General features: G+C 31.9%; 2 protein-coding genes across 2 annotated transcripts; both read right to left on the bottom strand.

Moving 5' to 3' along the window:
- Positions 1 to 1,306: 1,306 nt before the first annotated feature.
- Positions 1,307 to 3,404, bottom strand: LOC130723670 (WAT1-related protein At1g25270-like). Its single transcript, XM_057574780.1, has 6 exons — positions 3,033 to 3,404; positions 2,804 to 2,920; positions 2,443 to 2,680; positions 2,183 to 2,341; positions 1,916 to 2,067; positions 1,307 to 1,802 (listed from the first exon to the last, which is right to left on the bottom strand). The coding sequence occupies exons 1-6, from the start codon at positions 3,287 to 3,289 to the stop codon at positions 1,544 to 1,546; spliced, it is 1,182 nt and encodes a 393-aa protein (XP_057430763.1). The 5' UTR covers positions 3,290 to 3,404; the 3' UTR covers positions 1,307 to 1,543.
- A 7,851-nt stretch (positions 3,405 to 11,255) lies between these two features.
- LOC130723606 (WAT1-related protein At1g25270-like) lies at positions 11,256 to 13,316 on the bottom strand. Its single transcript, XM_057574712.1, has 6 exons — positions 12,945 to 13,316; positions 12,716 to 12,832; positions 12,355 to 12,592; positions 12,095 to 12,253; positions 11,828 to 11,979; positions 11,256 to 11,714 (listed from the first exon to the last, which is right to left on the bottom strand). The coding sequence occupies exons 1-6, from the start codon at positions 13,199 to 13,201 to the stop codon at positions 11,456 to 11,458; spliced, it is 1,182 nt and encodes a 393-aa protein (XP_057430695.1). The 5' UTR covers positions 13,202 to 13,316; the 3' UTR covers positions 11,256 to 11,455.
- Between the last annotated feature and the right edge of the window lie 3,413 nt (positions 13,317 to 16,729).

The raw sequence follows: 16,729 nt of genomic DNA, 5'->3' as shown, positions 1-16,729 counted from the left end.
TATTTTTATTGAATTTTGGAATTTTTATTTAATTCAAAATTTATGAGTTTTTATTGTGAATTGGTAGATTTTGATGGTTTTGATTAATTAATTTTTATTGATTTTTTTGGTTTTTTATTTAATCTAGGTAAATCTTAGATAATTAGGGCAAATCTCAGGGAACACGTGTCAACAAAATGATGCAGTATCTTAGATAATTAGGGAAAATATTTTAATTTTTTAATGAATTATAATCTCAGTATTACATATTTTATTTTTATATTGTAGATCATGAGAAAGAATAAAAGGAGAAATCAGTGGATTCTTGTAAATATGCAGTAAATTAGGCTAGAGACTTTTCCTAATTTAAAGAGATAATGAAAACGGTTTCAAGATTTTTTTTGAAAATAAAATTAGTAAGGAGTAATCTAGGTAAACCTTAGATAATTAGGGCAAATCTTTTAAAATTCGGTTTTAAGATAAAATAACACAACAAAAGAGAATCTATCAAATTGAATGACACGTGAAATTTATTTTTTATGAGAATTAACCTGATAATGACATGTGAGATTTTTTTAGAGTATTAATTAATTTAATATAAAAATAAACAACCTAAATCCTAATTAATTTATACTCTAAAAATAACTCTAAAATAAAATAAAATGTTTCCTGAAATTAACATTAAATAAATAATAAGATAAATTAAGATAAAATCAAGAAATAAACAACCTAAATCCTAATCAAATCTAAAATTTTAAAAGGTAATAAATAAAGATAGATAAAAACTACAAAAATCTAGCAAATCACAATAAAAACTCATAAAATCCTGAATTAATTTAAAATCCGAAAATTCAATAAAAATACAATAAAAATTAATTAATACTCTAAAAATAAATCAAAAATAAATTAAGATAAAATCAATACATAAACAACCTAAATCCTAATCAAATATAAAATTTAAAAATGTATTTTTTTATGAGAATTAACCTGAGAATGACACGTGGAATTTTTTTTATGAGAATTAACGTGAGAATGACACGTCACTAAATCAGCCTGGTAGAAGTTCTTCTTTTCTAATATATATTGATTGATATTGATATTGATGATATATATATATATATATATATATACACTTTTAAAGTATATTTTTTTGATAAATTCACATTTATTTTCTTTTCCATCTCAATTTCACTTTTTTTTTTCTTTTTCTCTCTTTTCCTTTTCATCACAACACTTATCATATATCTCATTTCTATTTTTTTCTTTTTATTTGTTCTCAATCTAGATGGAGGTGAAATTAAATGGATGAAATGAAATATACTATTTGTTTTCTGTTAAACTCTTTCCATTCTGCCATCATGTTACTTCACACTTGCCTTTATCTCTTGCTTTCTCTGGTTTATTACACAAAGATTTGTTACAAAGCAAAAATGTACAAATTTCCCGTGTCTCAAATCTTTGCCTTTTGCAAGTGGGAAGGTGGAAAAGATGGCATGGTGTCCAACATGCACACTCTACAACTCTACAAATGTTGTGTTATTTGCACATTTCACGTCGCTTGAAGTCATTTTCCCCTGTTATTTTCAATGTCTTGTCCTTCTTGCACACTTTTTAATGAACTATCATGATCCTTGCTAACAATATTTATCTCACAATTGTTATTACTGCACTTTATATGATCATGATCTTGATCTGGCGTGACAACAACCTCAATTTGTTCGATTTCTGGATCGATTACCAAGCCAGTCACATTTTTCAATTCCTTGCTCTTACCCCATAGAACCGAGTACAATCCAATTATAATTAGCACTGCTCCAATTGCACTAAAAATGTTTCAAAAATCAAATCATTAGCATCTAAATTGAGGGTATGGTGCACTAGGACTTGATTCACTACACAAGTTAATTAATATAGCAAGTATTAATTTGATGTATACCTTCCTAAGTAGAGATTCTCATCCAACATCAAGGAACCAACAATGGCCACAACCACAAGCTGCACAGGGTTGAAAACAGAGGCATACAATGGGCCTCTCTTCTTTACACACCATGCAATAACAACAACCATTAATCCAGATGCCACAATTCCCTGCAACAACATATCACCAATTCAAGTGATCAGCACACTTGGTGCTTGACAAGCTATTAATTAAAACAATTAACATGCTAATCTCTAATTAATTATATAATATATTAGCACATACTGAATATGCTGCAGTTAGAAGCTTAATACTCCAACCCAGCCTCCATTGGCTCCAATCCTTCTCAACACAAAGGGCAAAAACAGTGGCTTGTGTTGCCCCCATTAAGCACATCAAAGCTGTACTTGAGTAATGGCATGGGTATTCTTTGCTCATCTTAGCCTGTAGTGTCATGTAATAGTGGTTAACAACAAGAGAATTACAAATTAAAGTGAAACCAAAGTTTAAAATGGCTATTTTGTTATGTTATCTATGTTAATTACCTGAATGATGAGCCATAATGAGTAACAAAAGCAGCTTGCAAGACCACAAAAAATACCAAGCAATTTACTATTAGAGTGGGCTCCTGTGTCCTTTTTATGCAAGATGTTAATGTGGAAAGGCCAAATGTCAAGTTCCACACCTTTCAAAAAGGTCAACATCATTGCCCCTCCAATTCCTGTTATTGTTCCTAATACCTTAGCCATGCCTGATGCCTTGTGAAAATTTAACTTTTCTAAACTGAAAACATTTGAAAGCAAGATATACAAAATATTAAGTAAAGCCAAAAGATATTGAACATGAAATAGATTCTTTCAAATGAAAATAAGCTAGAAATTAAAGGAATAGATGAGAAGAAAGTACCCGCATGAGACAGCCAAAATAAAAGTAACTCCAGGAATGAGATTGAAAACAGCTGAAGCAAATGTTGCTGATATTAAGGCCATCGACTCAAAATAAAGGTTTTGGAACAAACTTCCCCTGTTATATATTACATGACACATGTGAATTTTTTTTTTTACACAAATATATAAAACACAATTTATAAAACACAATTTGTTAGCAATTTACATAAGTGATCATGTAAACATACCCAAATAGACCACATAAAAATGACATGAAAAGCACCCTCCAAGTCAGTTTTGGTCTGTTTTTCCTTTCAAGAATAAGAGCAAGTGGAACGGTGCAAGCAGTGGCGAAAATGAGACGGTAAGCAGTGATGACTCTGACGCTTACTCCATCGTTTATGGCAAATTTGTACAACACATTCATTGTAGAAAAAGCAATCTGCACCATCAACATCATCAGGGCTGGCTTCAACCCTTGCATTTTCCTCATTATATCTCCCATTTTAATTTGTGTGTTTTCACTCTTTCACTCTTGCAGCTGCTAGCTAGCAAATATGTCTATGAGAAACAGCTGCTGCAAAAGAAAATAATGGAAAGGGTGATGGAAGTTTGATGGAAGCCGTGGCTAGTTTATATAAACAAATGAATGCAGGGAAAATGGGAAATAATTTCGAAATTCAACATATGGAAATTTAGTCAATATGCGGCAGCCTGCGCCATACATGCTAGACATTTAGCCTTTGATTTTTGCATGAAGTCTGGGCCCTCAGAATAACCTCTTGCGTCACAAGTCAAATATTTTATTGACCAAAAAAAAAAAGAAGTCAAATATTTTTGTGTTGTATATATCTCTGCTTATTTAAATTTGCTTAAGGACATAAGGTGTACTTAGACATGCATGGTATAGTAGGTAGAATTGAAGAAGGGAGATTGGAGACTTTTAGAGTAATGACTTCATTTATACTTTTATGTCAATTTTTCATTTCATTTTCACTCATTTTTTTTCTTATATCTTTTTGTATTTCCTCATACTAATTATCATATACTCATTTCTCTCTCCTCTATTTTTATCTCACTCTTAGTGTAAATAAAAATGAAGTGTGAATTAAGTTTCAAAAAAAAAAATGAAGTGTGAATTATGTATTATTCGACACTTTAACACATGTGAAACCAATGTACAAATGGTAAACTATTTTATTTTATTATTTTTTTGGGTTCAAATGGCATGTAAGCTTCAGCATTGACAAAAAAAATTCATGTCAGCATTCTGTTAACATCTGCCAACTTTCTTTAACCCAGGGACTACCGTGAAGGGGTTTTGCCACATTCAAGACCACATAAAACATTTTAGAAGTTTAGGGACAAATGTGAAGGCGAGTAACACATTCAGGACCAAGTTGACTATTTACCCCAAATTCTTTTGTTGAGACATCAAATGATATTTGAGGGATAAAAGATTTCAATTCTTGAAGGATAAAGATACTTTATCTTAGGATCCTTTGTTCCTAAACAGTGTCTCATTTTTTATCTCACAGATAAAATCATGTTGTGTCAATTAAAAACCACAAATGTATAGTTATAGATGTCAAATATCCATAAATTTTTAAGTTGACATATCACAATTCCGTTATTTGAAACAAGAAAAGAAATGAGATATCGTTTAGGAACATAATTAAGATTTTGATCAATCTTTTACTTTTCGATCTCACTTTTATTCATATAATGAGTGACATGATAAAAAAGGAAGAGATAGATAAGAAGTGATAGTGTGTAGTGATGTGATAGAAAGAAAGAAATATCTGAATATCATTTACTAAAATTAACTTGAACTTGAAATATTGATATACAATAATGTGAACGATAAAGTTTAAATTCAATATTTGAGTTTTTTGTTTGTGCTGTTGATGAATAAAAAACTTAGCAGTTGAAATTTTAATATGGGCCCTTTGTTCAAGCTGGGAAAGATGTTTTCAATTTTTTTTATGAATAAACTATTTACTTTAAAAGGAAAAGATTATATTCAAGCTCCACCACTGATTTATTAATATTCAATATAATGAAATATGTATAAAATAAACTAAAAATATCATTGATCATTAACTAGACTTATTTTTTTTTTGTAGACTTTTGCTTGTAAGTTGTAACTACCACTGCAGTCCATTTCTTTATTGTGTTCCTCCACACAAAAAGGGTCAAGATTAGTGCACTTGATTTTGAACTCCAAAAGAGATCGTTGATTTTCATGTGATTCTTGCCAGCGAAAGCCTTGATCATTGGTCCCCTTTTCACATTTTTTTTTTTACCTATTTTTCTCCTTTCTTTTTATCACATCACTTAATTATTATATCATTCATGTATCTATTTTATATTCCTATACTTTTCTAAAAGAATGGTGGTGGTTTTGGTGAGAGGGGCAAGGTTCAGCGCGATAATGAGTTGAATCCCAAAGAAATGAAACTTCATCCACCCACACTAACTACCCTAATAATTATAATGCAAAGTTCTACTTGTAATAGCCTCTGCTCCACTTCTATCTCAGCTATATTTATAGCCCTTTCTTTCTTTAATTTGTAAAACTTTGAAACCAGCACATGAGAGAGAAAGAGAGTATGATATTGATAGGTTCTGATTCTGAAGAAGGAAAATTAAACAGCTAAGTTTATAAATGACGTTTTACCCAAACCATGCACTAGACTGATGTTTAAGCGTAAGAATGCATCTTTCCAGGTCCAACATAGGAAACTCTTGTTTTACTTTATGATTTTCAATTTTCCTACCACGCGGTTGAACAAGTGAAAATGAGTTGTGTCTCTCTTGGTTAAAAATATAAAATGTACTCATAGCACCTGCCCTCTCATAAGATAGTTTTTCCCCCATTAAAATTTGTGCAGTTTGACATGTGATTTTAGGTATACTAGAAGTTCACTCTATATATATGCTTATGTTTCTACCCGTTATTCTATTTTATATTTTGTATTTTTAATACACTAATGTCTTATGTGAAATTCATGTGTGTTTAACATGATAACATCAAACACTTCATTACCAATAAGGTTCAACGCAGTGTATAAATAGTTAAACTCATTAAGCATTTAGTTATAAATAGTTCAATTTCTAGGTGGTTATGAAAAAAAATATTATCTTGATCCAATGAATTAATCTCATGATTATCGGTTGTGAGATAGAAGTGTACTCTTATTCAAAACTTGATGAACTTTAATTTGAAAGTGGAACTTGATAGTTGATACAGATAAAAAATAAACTACACAAGACCCATATAATTAGCTATTGAAAGAAAAGAGCACTATAGGCGATAGCCATGAACTCAGGTATGTTTTCTAGCCACTTCAACACTCTACAATCACAAAATTGGCGTCAAATTTGTAGGAAGCTGAAAGAGACATTTTAATCTACCAGCACACACAAAGATTGAATTTGAATTTCCCTAAAGAAAGTCACTGGATAGTAAAAAAGCTTCACTTGATAATAATAAAGTTATTGATTTTAAAAAAGCTTCACTTGATTTCTGGAAGAATAATTTCAACTAAAAGTTCAATGTACCTTACAGTCAAATATGAAGAAGAAGAATACGACTCAAAATGTAAAATGGAACAATGAATAGCCATCAATTTTTGATTGCTACGGGTACTTTGAAAGTTATAATTACATTTAATAGTAAGTGCAGATCATTGATTAGGCATAGTAGAAAATATACAAAATTCCAATATCAGTTGATAGGGATTCAGAATATCATTGTGAATTTATCCTTTCCACATTTGGCACAGTCCTCAGCTAGTGAAGCAACTAATAAGAAAGTCTGCAATTTCACTCTAGTGACTAGAATTTGTCTTGGAAGTTAGTCACAGCATCTGCAAATGAGTGAAATCGCTACTGTCTATTTCCCATACCAACACAACTAAACCAGTTGAATTAGTCTCTACTCTCTACTCTTGCCAAGGTAGAGAAAAGAAATTAAATAATGGACCAAAAATACAAAAGAAAATGGTTTTCATACAATCAAATCAAATTTATGTTCCATCTCATTTGTTTCCATTTTTATCTTCTTATTTCTGTATTTTTTTCTCATAGCATAACATATCATTTGAGGTGAATTTGTAACAAGTTTTTATTGAAAAGAAAAGGACTTGTTCCTAGGAGTAAAAACCCATTCTTAAGCCAACAGAGCAACTCTTGGCACCCTATGCAAAGTCCTTATCTCTTAACTACAACACCAAAAGTGTCAAAATTGGATTTTTTTATCTATGAGTAATTGATTCAAGTGGTATGTACATACTTAATTATCTTTAAACAGTGTCTCTATAGATAAAAAAACTCTGCTCGAAGAGGCGCCACCAAGATGCGGATATTCTCAGTTTGAATATGATTGACTCGTATGAAAATATCAGTCTTACACCAACAAATTGGATTTTTGTCTTTATAAATTTTTGGTGATTTAAATCTCACTAAATCAGACTTAGCCACATGGTATGGCATGGACCATGGACCTCCAAATGTGTCCCCATTTAAGAAGGAAGAATTGCTCAATTGTTTTGTACTATTGTATAATCAATGATCACAGTTTACAAACAGAGATAAGTGTTAGCATTCACATTCAAATTGAATCCACACGCAGCAGTACCATTTAGTTACATTCATAACATGATGAAACACTAGCAACTAACAAGTAGGTAATTATAATTCCCATTACCCCTATCAATCAGTCATAGCTGGACTCTTTGTTAGGTTTTGTTTTCCCTTTTATTCTTGTTGATAGTTCTAGACTTCTAGGTCATGTGCCAACTCAAAAGCCCTTAAATTGAACCAACCCCACCCATCCTATATTTCTTATTTTGCATGCCCTTTTAAAATGTTGCAGGTGTTTAGGAGGCCCATTCATTTTTACCAATCTTTAACTAGCTAACAAGTCCGTTGCTGTCACTAATTAAGTCTTTGTTATTCAGAACAAGCAATTGGTCATAGCCATGCATTTTTTTAGTTCCCAAGAGTTGAACAAATTAATGAAGGGTTTCATCCATAGGTATAGTAGCTTTCCTCATTCCCTCTTTTGGTCATGTAGTTAATTTCAGAGCCCAGCTACATATAGTTAGGATCTCTATGCTTCTCTGTCATATCATAATCTAATTGGTGATTATTTCAACAATGGGCCCTGGGCTTGAAAGTAGAGAGTAGATGCAAACCCAACAAGCGATTTTGAGCACCTAAGTAAAACTTTACATGCTGGTTTGTATTGTTTGTTTAGGCTGATTTTGAGCACCTAAGTAAAACTTTAAAAGTAGAGAGTAAATGCTCGTTATTTCACTTTCTGGTACCAGCTAGCAGACCCGTGGCTTTGTATTGTTTGTTTAGGCTTTTGTGGGTTTCTGTAGAAAAGGCTGGTTTGTACTTGGCTTTCTAAGCCTTTGGGCTTGGCCCTTTATCAATGATCAATCATCAATCTTTGACCCAAAAAAAAAGTAAAACTTTACAGAACTAGTAAATGGGGAAAACAAAAAAATGACAGTAGCAAAAAAGTAAAAGAGAATATTGCAATACATGTTTATAAATGCCAAACGGCAGAGGCATGTTAGAGGGGAGTTGGGTTTGACACCCCACCTATTGAGTTTGACACCCCTCTTTATTCAATACGGGATTTAAAGTTCCGTATTCAATACGGAACTTAAAAAACTGTACTGTATTTGAGCATATGTGACACATTTTCAACCATTCATTCCATACTAAAACAAATACGGAATTTTAAATTTCGTAGTGATATGGAACTTTAAATCCCATATTGAATAAAGTAGGGTGTCAAACCCAATAGGTGGGGTGCCAAACCTAATTCCCATGTTAGAGCAGTAATGGGCAACACATATTGATGAACAGTGGTAGTGCTAGTAATGGCATGATGGGGAGTCCATTTTTCATTCTTAAAGTTGCATGATATAATGTGTTTATTAATATAGGGTGTGTTTGTGTGTATAATTAAACGCTTATGGAAACAAGAGTTTATCACATAAAAGTTTTTTTTTGAGAAGTTAATTTGAGAAAATTATTGAAATAGGATGGAAATTAATATGATATAAATCAGTATAAGCTCTTATTCATAAGTTAATCTAAACAACTTATAAAAAAGTTCAAAACAAATTATACATAAATTAGGAGCTGTTTATATAAACACTTACATAAGCGTTTATGGTATTAGATGACCTTATATAAACTCGGGTTTAAGTTTATAATCACATGTCATGATTATTGCTTATTTGATGCTGCTGACATTTAAAAAATCAACGCTAAATCTTTAAAGGTTTCAGATGTTGTAATAATTACTCAAGTAGTAGTAATTACATAGTGTTCCAAAATGACAAGTGTGTTGATTTTACATTGAATGAATTTGAAACAAGTCCCACATAGAAAGGGGAGCAACTTTTCAAAGCATTTATATATCATTAAATGTCAACCATTCAACAAAGAGACAAAGAGAGGATATAGTGCCACATGTGCAAGGTTTGGTGGTCCCAAAATTTTATGTCACTTGTTCTACTCACACCACCCATCGCCGGTGTCGACGGCGTGGACATATCTATTGGTAACAGACACAATTTATGAAGGGTCGCAACCTTATATATTGTTATGTACCTTATATATTGTTATGTTTTGCTTATAAATACAGTGCATGTTCAGAATTTAAGATACACAATCATATCCTCTGATTTTCCAGAAAAACCACTTCGCCTCATTTCGAGTTTTCATTAGTCTTGTGCAAACTCGAATCTAAAGGCTGATTATCCTGGGTATTCTTGCATCTAAACTCTAAGACAAATTCAAAGAGTGTTTGAAATACTTTAAGGAAAGTGATTTCCATCACGATCAAGCATGTTCATTTTCTAACATCAGAAGGTCTACAACTGGTAGAAAACATGTCATTGTTTGTAGATGTCCCTCATCTGTACAACATTGATAGAAATTAACACTGCAAGAATTTTGAAGTTTAGCCTCCAAACAAAGGGGTTGTCTAAATGACCCAAGATAAAAATTGGGTTAAATCACCCTTGATGAAGTGTTCCAATAATATTGTAACATGTGTCTTCATGTATTCCAACTCATTTCATTATTCTTTTTATTTTTAATTTCATAATATTCATTTTATTAAAGGATTAAATATGTTTTTAGTCCCTGAATTTTGAACCAAAATTAATTTCATCCCTTATAAACATAATTTTCAAAAAGCATCTCCACAATTAGGGAAAAAAATTAGTTTAGTCATCCAGAAAAAATCATACAAGAGAATAGAATCTAGAAACCCTAGCAAGAAAAAATCATCTCTGCACCTGCGGCCAGCACCACCACCTCGAACCACTTGGCTTGGCAACCGCTGTCATGATTTGAATTGCCCTCGTGGTCTATTTACTATGTTCACATATCGGAACTTTGAAAAAAAAACATGTATGTTCTTTGTTCATTTGATTGATTCCCTTCTCGTCAATTAAATTGGAAAACATTGGTCCTAGTCTATTTCCATCTTCCACGGTAACAATCGTTGTAGCACATGCATCTGATGAATACTCTTGGAATGATTTTATGTAACAATCATTGTATTATATCTGGTGGCTGGGGTTTTGATGAATAAATTTAATGTTGTTTAATAATATATTTTCTGGGTTGGTTTTTTTTTTGGGTTTTCTTTTCTGATTTGGTGGTGGGAAAAGTTTTTTTTTATGTTGAGTGGTAGGAGAGAGGAAAAAAAAGAAAAAGAAGAAATTGAGCGGAGATAATTGAGACTGGAGTGGAGTGAGATCGAAAAAGAGGAAGAAGAAGATAATGTGAAAATTTATTGGGTTTTGTGTGATGAGATTTGATGAAGATGAAGAACACTATGATGAAGATGAAGAACGCCATGGATGAAGATGAGGTGATTAAGGGATAACAATATTTTATTAGAAAAATTGATTAAGTCTCATTGGAAACAAAAAATTGATTTTAATCCCTCACGGTGACAAATAGCAAGTTGGTCAAGACCAAAATCATCTATTTTTCTAATCATGAGGATGCTTTTCGAAATTTACATCGGCGAGAAATGAAAATCAAATTTCGGTAAAAGTTCATGGACTAAAAACATATTTAACCATTTAATAAAGTGAATATTATAAAATTAAAATTAAAAAGAATAATAAAATGAGTTGGAATTCATGAAGACACATGTTACAATATTATTGGAACACTTCATCAAGAGTGATTTAACCCAATTTTTATCTTGGGTCATTTAGACAACCCCCAAACAAATTATAAACAAATTATAGCGAAGTCGTAACAAATTATAGCGAAGGTGGCACCCCACCTATTGGTCTATTTTATATTTCTATTTTTTTCTTTTTATTTGTTCTCAATCTAGATGGAGGTGAAATTAAATGGATGAAATGAAATATACTATTTGTTTTCTGTTAAACTCTTTCCCTTCTGCCATCATGTTACTTCACACTTGCCTTTATCTCTTGCTTTCTCTGGTTTATTACACAAAGATTTGTTACAAAGCAAAAATGTACAAATTTCCCGTGTCTCAAATCTTTGCCTTTTGCAAGTGGGAAGGTGGAAAAGATGGCATGGTGTCCAACATGCACACTCTACAACTCTACAAATGTTGTGTTATTTGCACATTTCACGTCGCTTGAAGTCATTTTCCCCTGTTATTTTCAATGTCTTGTCCTTCTTGCACACTTTTTAATGAACTATCATGATCCTTGCTAACAATATTTATCTCACAATTGTTATTACTGCACTTTATATGATCATGATCTTGATCTGGCGTGACAACAACCTCAATTTGTTCGATTTCTGGATCGATTACCAAGCCAGTCACATTTTTCAATTCCTTGCTCTTACCCCATAGAACCGAGTACAATCCAATTATAATTAGCACTGCTCCAATTGCACTAAAAATGTTTCAAAAATCAAATCATTAGCATCTAAATTGAGGGTATGGTGCACTAGGACTTGATTCACTACACAAGTTAATTAATATAGCAAGTATTAATTTGATGTATACCTTCCTAAGTAGAGATTCTCATCCAACATCAAGGAACCAACAATGGCCACAACCACAAGCTGCACAGGGTTGAAAACAGAGGCATACAATGGGCCTCTCTTCTTTACACACCATGCAATAACAACAACCATTAATCCAGATGCCACAATTCCCTGCAACAACATATCACCAATTCAAGTGATCAGCACACTTGGTGCTTGACAAGCTATTAATTAAAACAATTAACATGCTAATCTCTAATTAATTATATAATATATTAGCACATACTGAATATGCTGCAGTTAGAAGCTTAATACTCCAACCCAGCCTCCATTGGCTCCAATCCTTCTCAACACAAAGGGCAAAAACAGTGGCTTGTGTTGCCCCCATTAAGCACATCAAAGCTGTACTTGAGTAATGGCATGGGTATTCTTTGCTCATCTTAGCCTGTAGTGTCATGTAATAGTGGTTAACAACAAGAGAATTACAAATTAAAGTGAAACCAAAGTTTAAAATGGCTATTTTGTTATGTTATCTATGTTAATTACCTGAATGATGAGCCATAATGAGTAACAAAAGCAGCTTGCAAGACCACAAAAAATACCAAGCAATTTACTATTAGAGTGGGCTCCTGTGTCCTTTTTATGCAAGATGTTAATGTGGAAAGGCCAAATGTCAAGTTCCACACCTTTCAAAAAGGTCAACATCATTGCCCCTCCAATTCCTGTTATTGTTCCTAATACCTTAGCCATGCCTGATGCCTTGTGAAAATTTAACTTTTCTAAACTGAAAACATTTGAAAGCAAGATATACAAAATATTAAGTAAAGCCAAAAGATATTGAACATGAAATAGATTCTTTCAAATGAAAATAAGCTAGAAATTAAAGGAATAGATGAGAAGAAAGTACCCGCATGAGACAGCCAAAATAAAAGTAACTCCAGGAATGAGATTGAAAACAGCTGAAGCAAATGTTGCTGATATTAAGGCCATCGACTCAAAATAAAGGTTTTGGAACAAACTTCCCCTGTTATATATTACATGACACATGTGAATTTTTTTTTTTACACAAATATATAAAACACAATTTATAAAACACAATTTGTTAGCAATTTACATAAGTGATCATGTAAACATACCCAAATAGACCACATAAAAATGACATGAAAAGCACCCTCCAAGTCAGTTTTGGTCTGTTTTTCCTTTCAAGAATAAGAGCAAGTGGAACGGTGCAAGCAGTGGCGAAAATGAGACGGTAAGCAGTGATGACTCTGACGCTTACTCCATCGTTTATGGCAAATTTGTACAACACATTCATTGTAGAAAAAGCAATCTGCACCATCAACATCATCAGGGCTGGCTTCAACCCTTGCATTTTCCTCATTATATCTCCCATTTTAATTTGTGTGTTTTCACTCTTTCACTCTTGCAGCTGCTAGCTAGCAAATATGTCTATGAGAAACAGCTGCTGCAAAAGAAAATAATGGAAAGGGTGATGGAAGTTTGATGGAAGCCGTGGCTAGTTTATATAAACAAATGAATGCAGGGAAAATGGGAAATAATTTCGAAATTCAACATATGGAAATTTAGTCAATATGCGGCAGCCTGCGCCATACATGCTAGACATTCAGCCTTTGATTTTTGCATGAAGTCTGGGCCCTCAGAATAACCTCTTGCGTCACAAGTCAAATATTTTTGTGTTGTATATATATCTCTGCTTATTTAACCTTGCATAAGGTGTACTTAGACATTTTTTTCTAATACAATTTAACCTTTCATTTTCACTCATTTTTTTCTTATATATTTATGTATTTCCTATCATATTAATTATCATATACTCCCTCCGGTCCTTTTTATAAGAAAATTTTGACAAAATCACACAAACTAAGGAAACTAATATTTTTTATAATATGTTTAATTCCAATGATGTCTTTTCCTTTTCACAAGAATAATCATGCTAATTACCATAAATGTTGACAATAGCTATTGGGTGCTTGCACTTTCCATCCAAATTTTTGCATCGGGAATAAGTATATTTGCATTGAAATGAATTATTTGACTTAATTTAATAAGAGTGTTTCTTATAAAAAGGACCAAGAAAATTTGCCAAAGTGTTTCTTATAAAAAAGACCGGAGGGAGTAACTCATTTCTCTCTCCTCTATTTTTATCTCACAAATGTGAACTATGTATTATTCGACACTTTAACACCTGTGAACCAATGTACGAATGGTACACTATTTTATTTTATTATTTTTTTGGGTTCAAATGCCAAGTAAGCTTCACCATTGACAAAAAAAAAATTCATGTCAGCATTCTGTTAACGTCTGTCAACTTTCTTTAACCCAAGGACTACCGTGAAGGGGTTTTGCCACATTCAGGACCACGGAAGACATTTTAGAAGTTTAGGAACAAATGTAAAGGCGAGTAACACATTCAGGACCAAGTTGACTATTACCCCAATTTCTTTTGTTGATATATCAAATGATATTTGAGGGATAAAGGATTTCAATTCTTGAAGGATCAAGATATATACTTTATCTCAGGATCCTTTGTTCCTAAACGGTGTCTCATTTTCTATCTCACCGATAAAATCATGATGTGTCAATTAAAAACCACAAATGTATAGTTATAGATGTCAAATATCCATGTATTTTTAAATTGACATATCACAATTCCGTTATTTGAAACAAGAAATGAGATATAGGAACATAATATTTTGATCAATCTTTTACTTTTCGATCTCACTTTTATTCATATAATGAGTGACATGATAAAAAAAGGAAGAGATAGATAAGAAGTGATAGTGTGTGGTAATGTGATAGAAAGAAAGAAATATCTGAATATCATTGACTAAAATTAACTTGAACTTGAAATATTGATATACAATAATGTGAAGGATAAAGTTTAAATTCAATATTTGAGTTTTTTGTTTGTGCTGTTGATGAATATAAAACTTAGCAGTTGAAATTTTAATATGGGCCCTTTGTTCAAGCTGGGAAAGATGTTTTCAATTTTTTTTTTATGAATAAACTATTTACTTTAAAAGGAAAAGATTATATTCAAGCTCCACCACTGATTTATTAATATTCAATATAATGAAATATGTATAAATTAAAATAAACTAAAAATATCATTGATCATACTAGACTTATTTTTTTGTAGACTTTTGCTTGTAAGTTGTAACTACCACTGCAGTCCATTTCTTTATTGTGTTCCTCCACACAAAAAGGGTCAAGATTAGTGCACTTGATTTTGAACTCCAAAAAAGATCGTTGATTTTCATGTGATCTTGTCAGCGAAAGACCGTGATCATGGGTCCCCTTTTCACATTTATTTTTTTTAATCTATTTTTCTCCTTTATTTTTATCATATCACTTAATTATTATATCATTCATTTTAATGTTTGATAAACTAATAAATACATAAAATATAAAAAATTTACCTCACTTATCTTCAATGTGATTGGATGATGAGTTATTTAACCTAAACTTTAATTTCAAAATGTGGATATTTTAATGAGTTTGAAAAATGTATTTTTCCTAGCAATGAGGTGAGCAATGTCTTAGGACCACACTCTGAATTCTCCTCCTCTGAACTAGGTGGTGCCCAGCTACCTCACTCACAAAAGAAGAGATAGAGTTAGTGCTTAGTATAGGATATACTTGAAATTCATCTTGCTATGTTTTGAAGTTGTGTTCCTCTCATTGATTGTATTTGTTATATATTGTTAATGCTTAGAGTAGTTTATGGGATTATTCTCATGTTTTCGATCATTGTGCTCACCTAAGCTTTTAAAATTAACAGAGGAAACAAATGGATATTACAAAATAGTATTAAAATAAAAAATTATATATTTAGCGGCGGTTTCAGGCCTCTATATGTGAAACCCATCAATCCCTTAACGGTTCAAACTTGTTTGAAATTAAAAGCAACGTCAATTATAACTTGTTTATTTTTTTTAAACACTTATTAGCGGTTGTAATCAACATTAGCCTCAAATCTGATTTCAATTATTGATCTAGTTTAGCCGCCACTAGCGTTCTAGATTGTTGTATGCGGAAGGCTACCTGCAGCTTACCTGGAAGAAGATTTTAGTTAATGAGTTAATGTCTTAATGACACATGGAGGTTCATTATCTCCTCTCCTCTTTAACTTATATAAAAAAAAAACTTACTGATCTTGCTTCATCCATAATGCCCATATTCACGAGGAATAATTTTGGTGACATCATGGAATACAGAATATCACTCACAACTTGCAGATGAGGATTTTACAATTTCATTTTATATGTGGAAAACATTAAATTTTTTCCTTAGAATATAGAGTCGTTGAGTCTAAAAATACTTAAAATAGAGTTATCAAAGTATGTCTTGCTGGAGTATACGTGTATTAATTTGTATTTGTGGGATATTGGATAATAATCTGGTGGATATTATTGGAGAAGAGTATGGCAGCAATTAAGCAAGGTTCCATTACAGTCAAACCCAAGGGTGGAAGAAAGTAATTAACTAAGAAAGTTGGTGTCATGCATGATGAATAACAGGATTCGTTTCACTATGTGGCACAATTGTCCTTATGAATGTTGTTCCAAATGATATTAATTACTCTGTTTCATACGGAAATTCTCAAGGTTATTATGATTGTCATAGTGAATTGGAAAATGATGACGAGATCTTCTTGTGGAAAGAATGGATTTACATCAAAGAAAAGATATAAATATATATATTAGTTGGGTTGCTTGGAATATCTTTTGAAAAAATATAAATCAATGATTTTATGAAGGAGTGAGTTAGAACGTAACCAACACCTTTTTTTAACAAAAAAGAATATGATTGGTGAGTATATGAATAATGTCAGTCAAGTCAGACATCCAAACAACTTCAGTTTGAAGTTGGAGAAAGGTTGAAGAAGGTGATAAACGAG

This window comes from Lotus japonicus, chromosome 6 (assembly GCF_012489685.1).
Source record: "Lotus japonicus ecotype B-129 chromosome 6, LjGifu_v1.2".
NCBI classification, from domain to species: Eukaryota; Viridiplantae; Streptophyta; class Magnoliopsida; order Fabales; family Fabaceae; genus Lotus; species Lotus japonicus.
The sequence above is the reverse complement of the archived record's forward strand: the minus strand, read 5'-3'. Positions and strand labels throughout refer to the sequence as shown.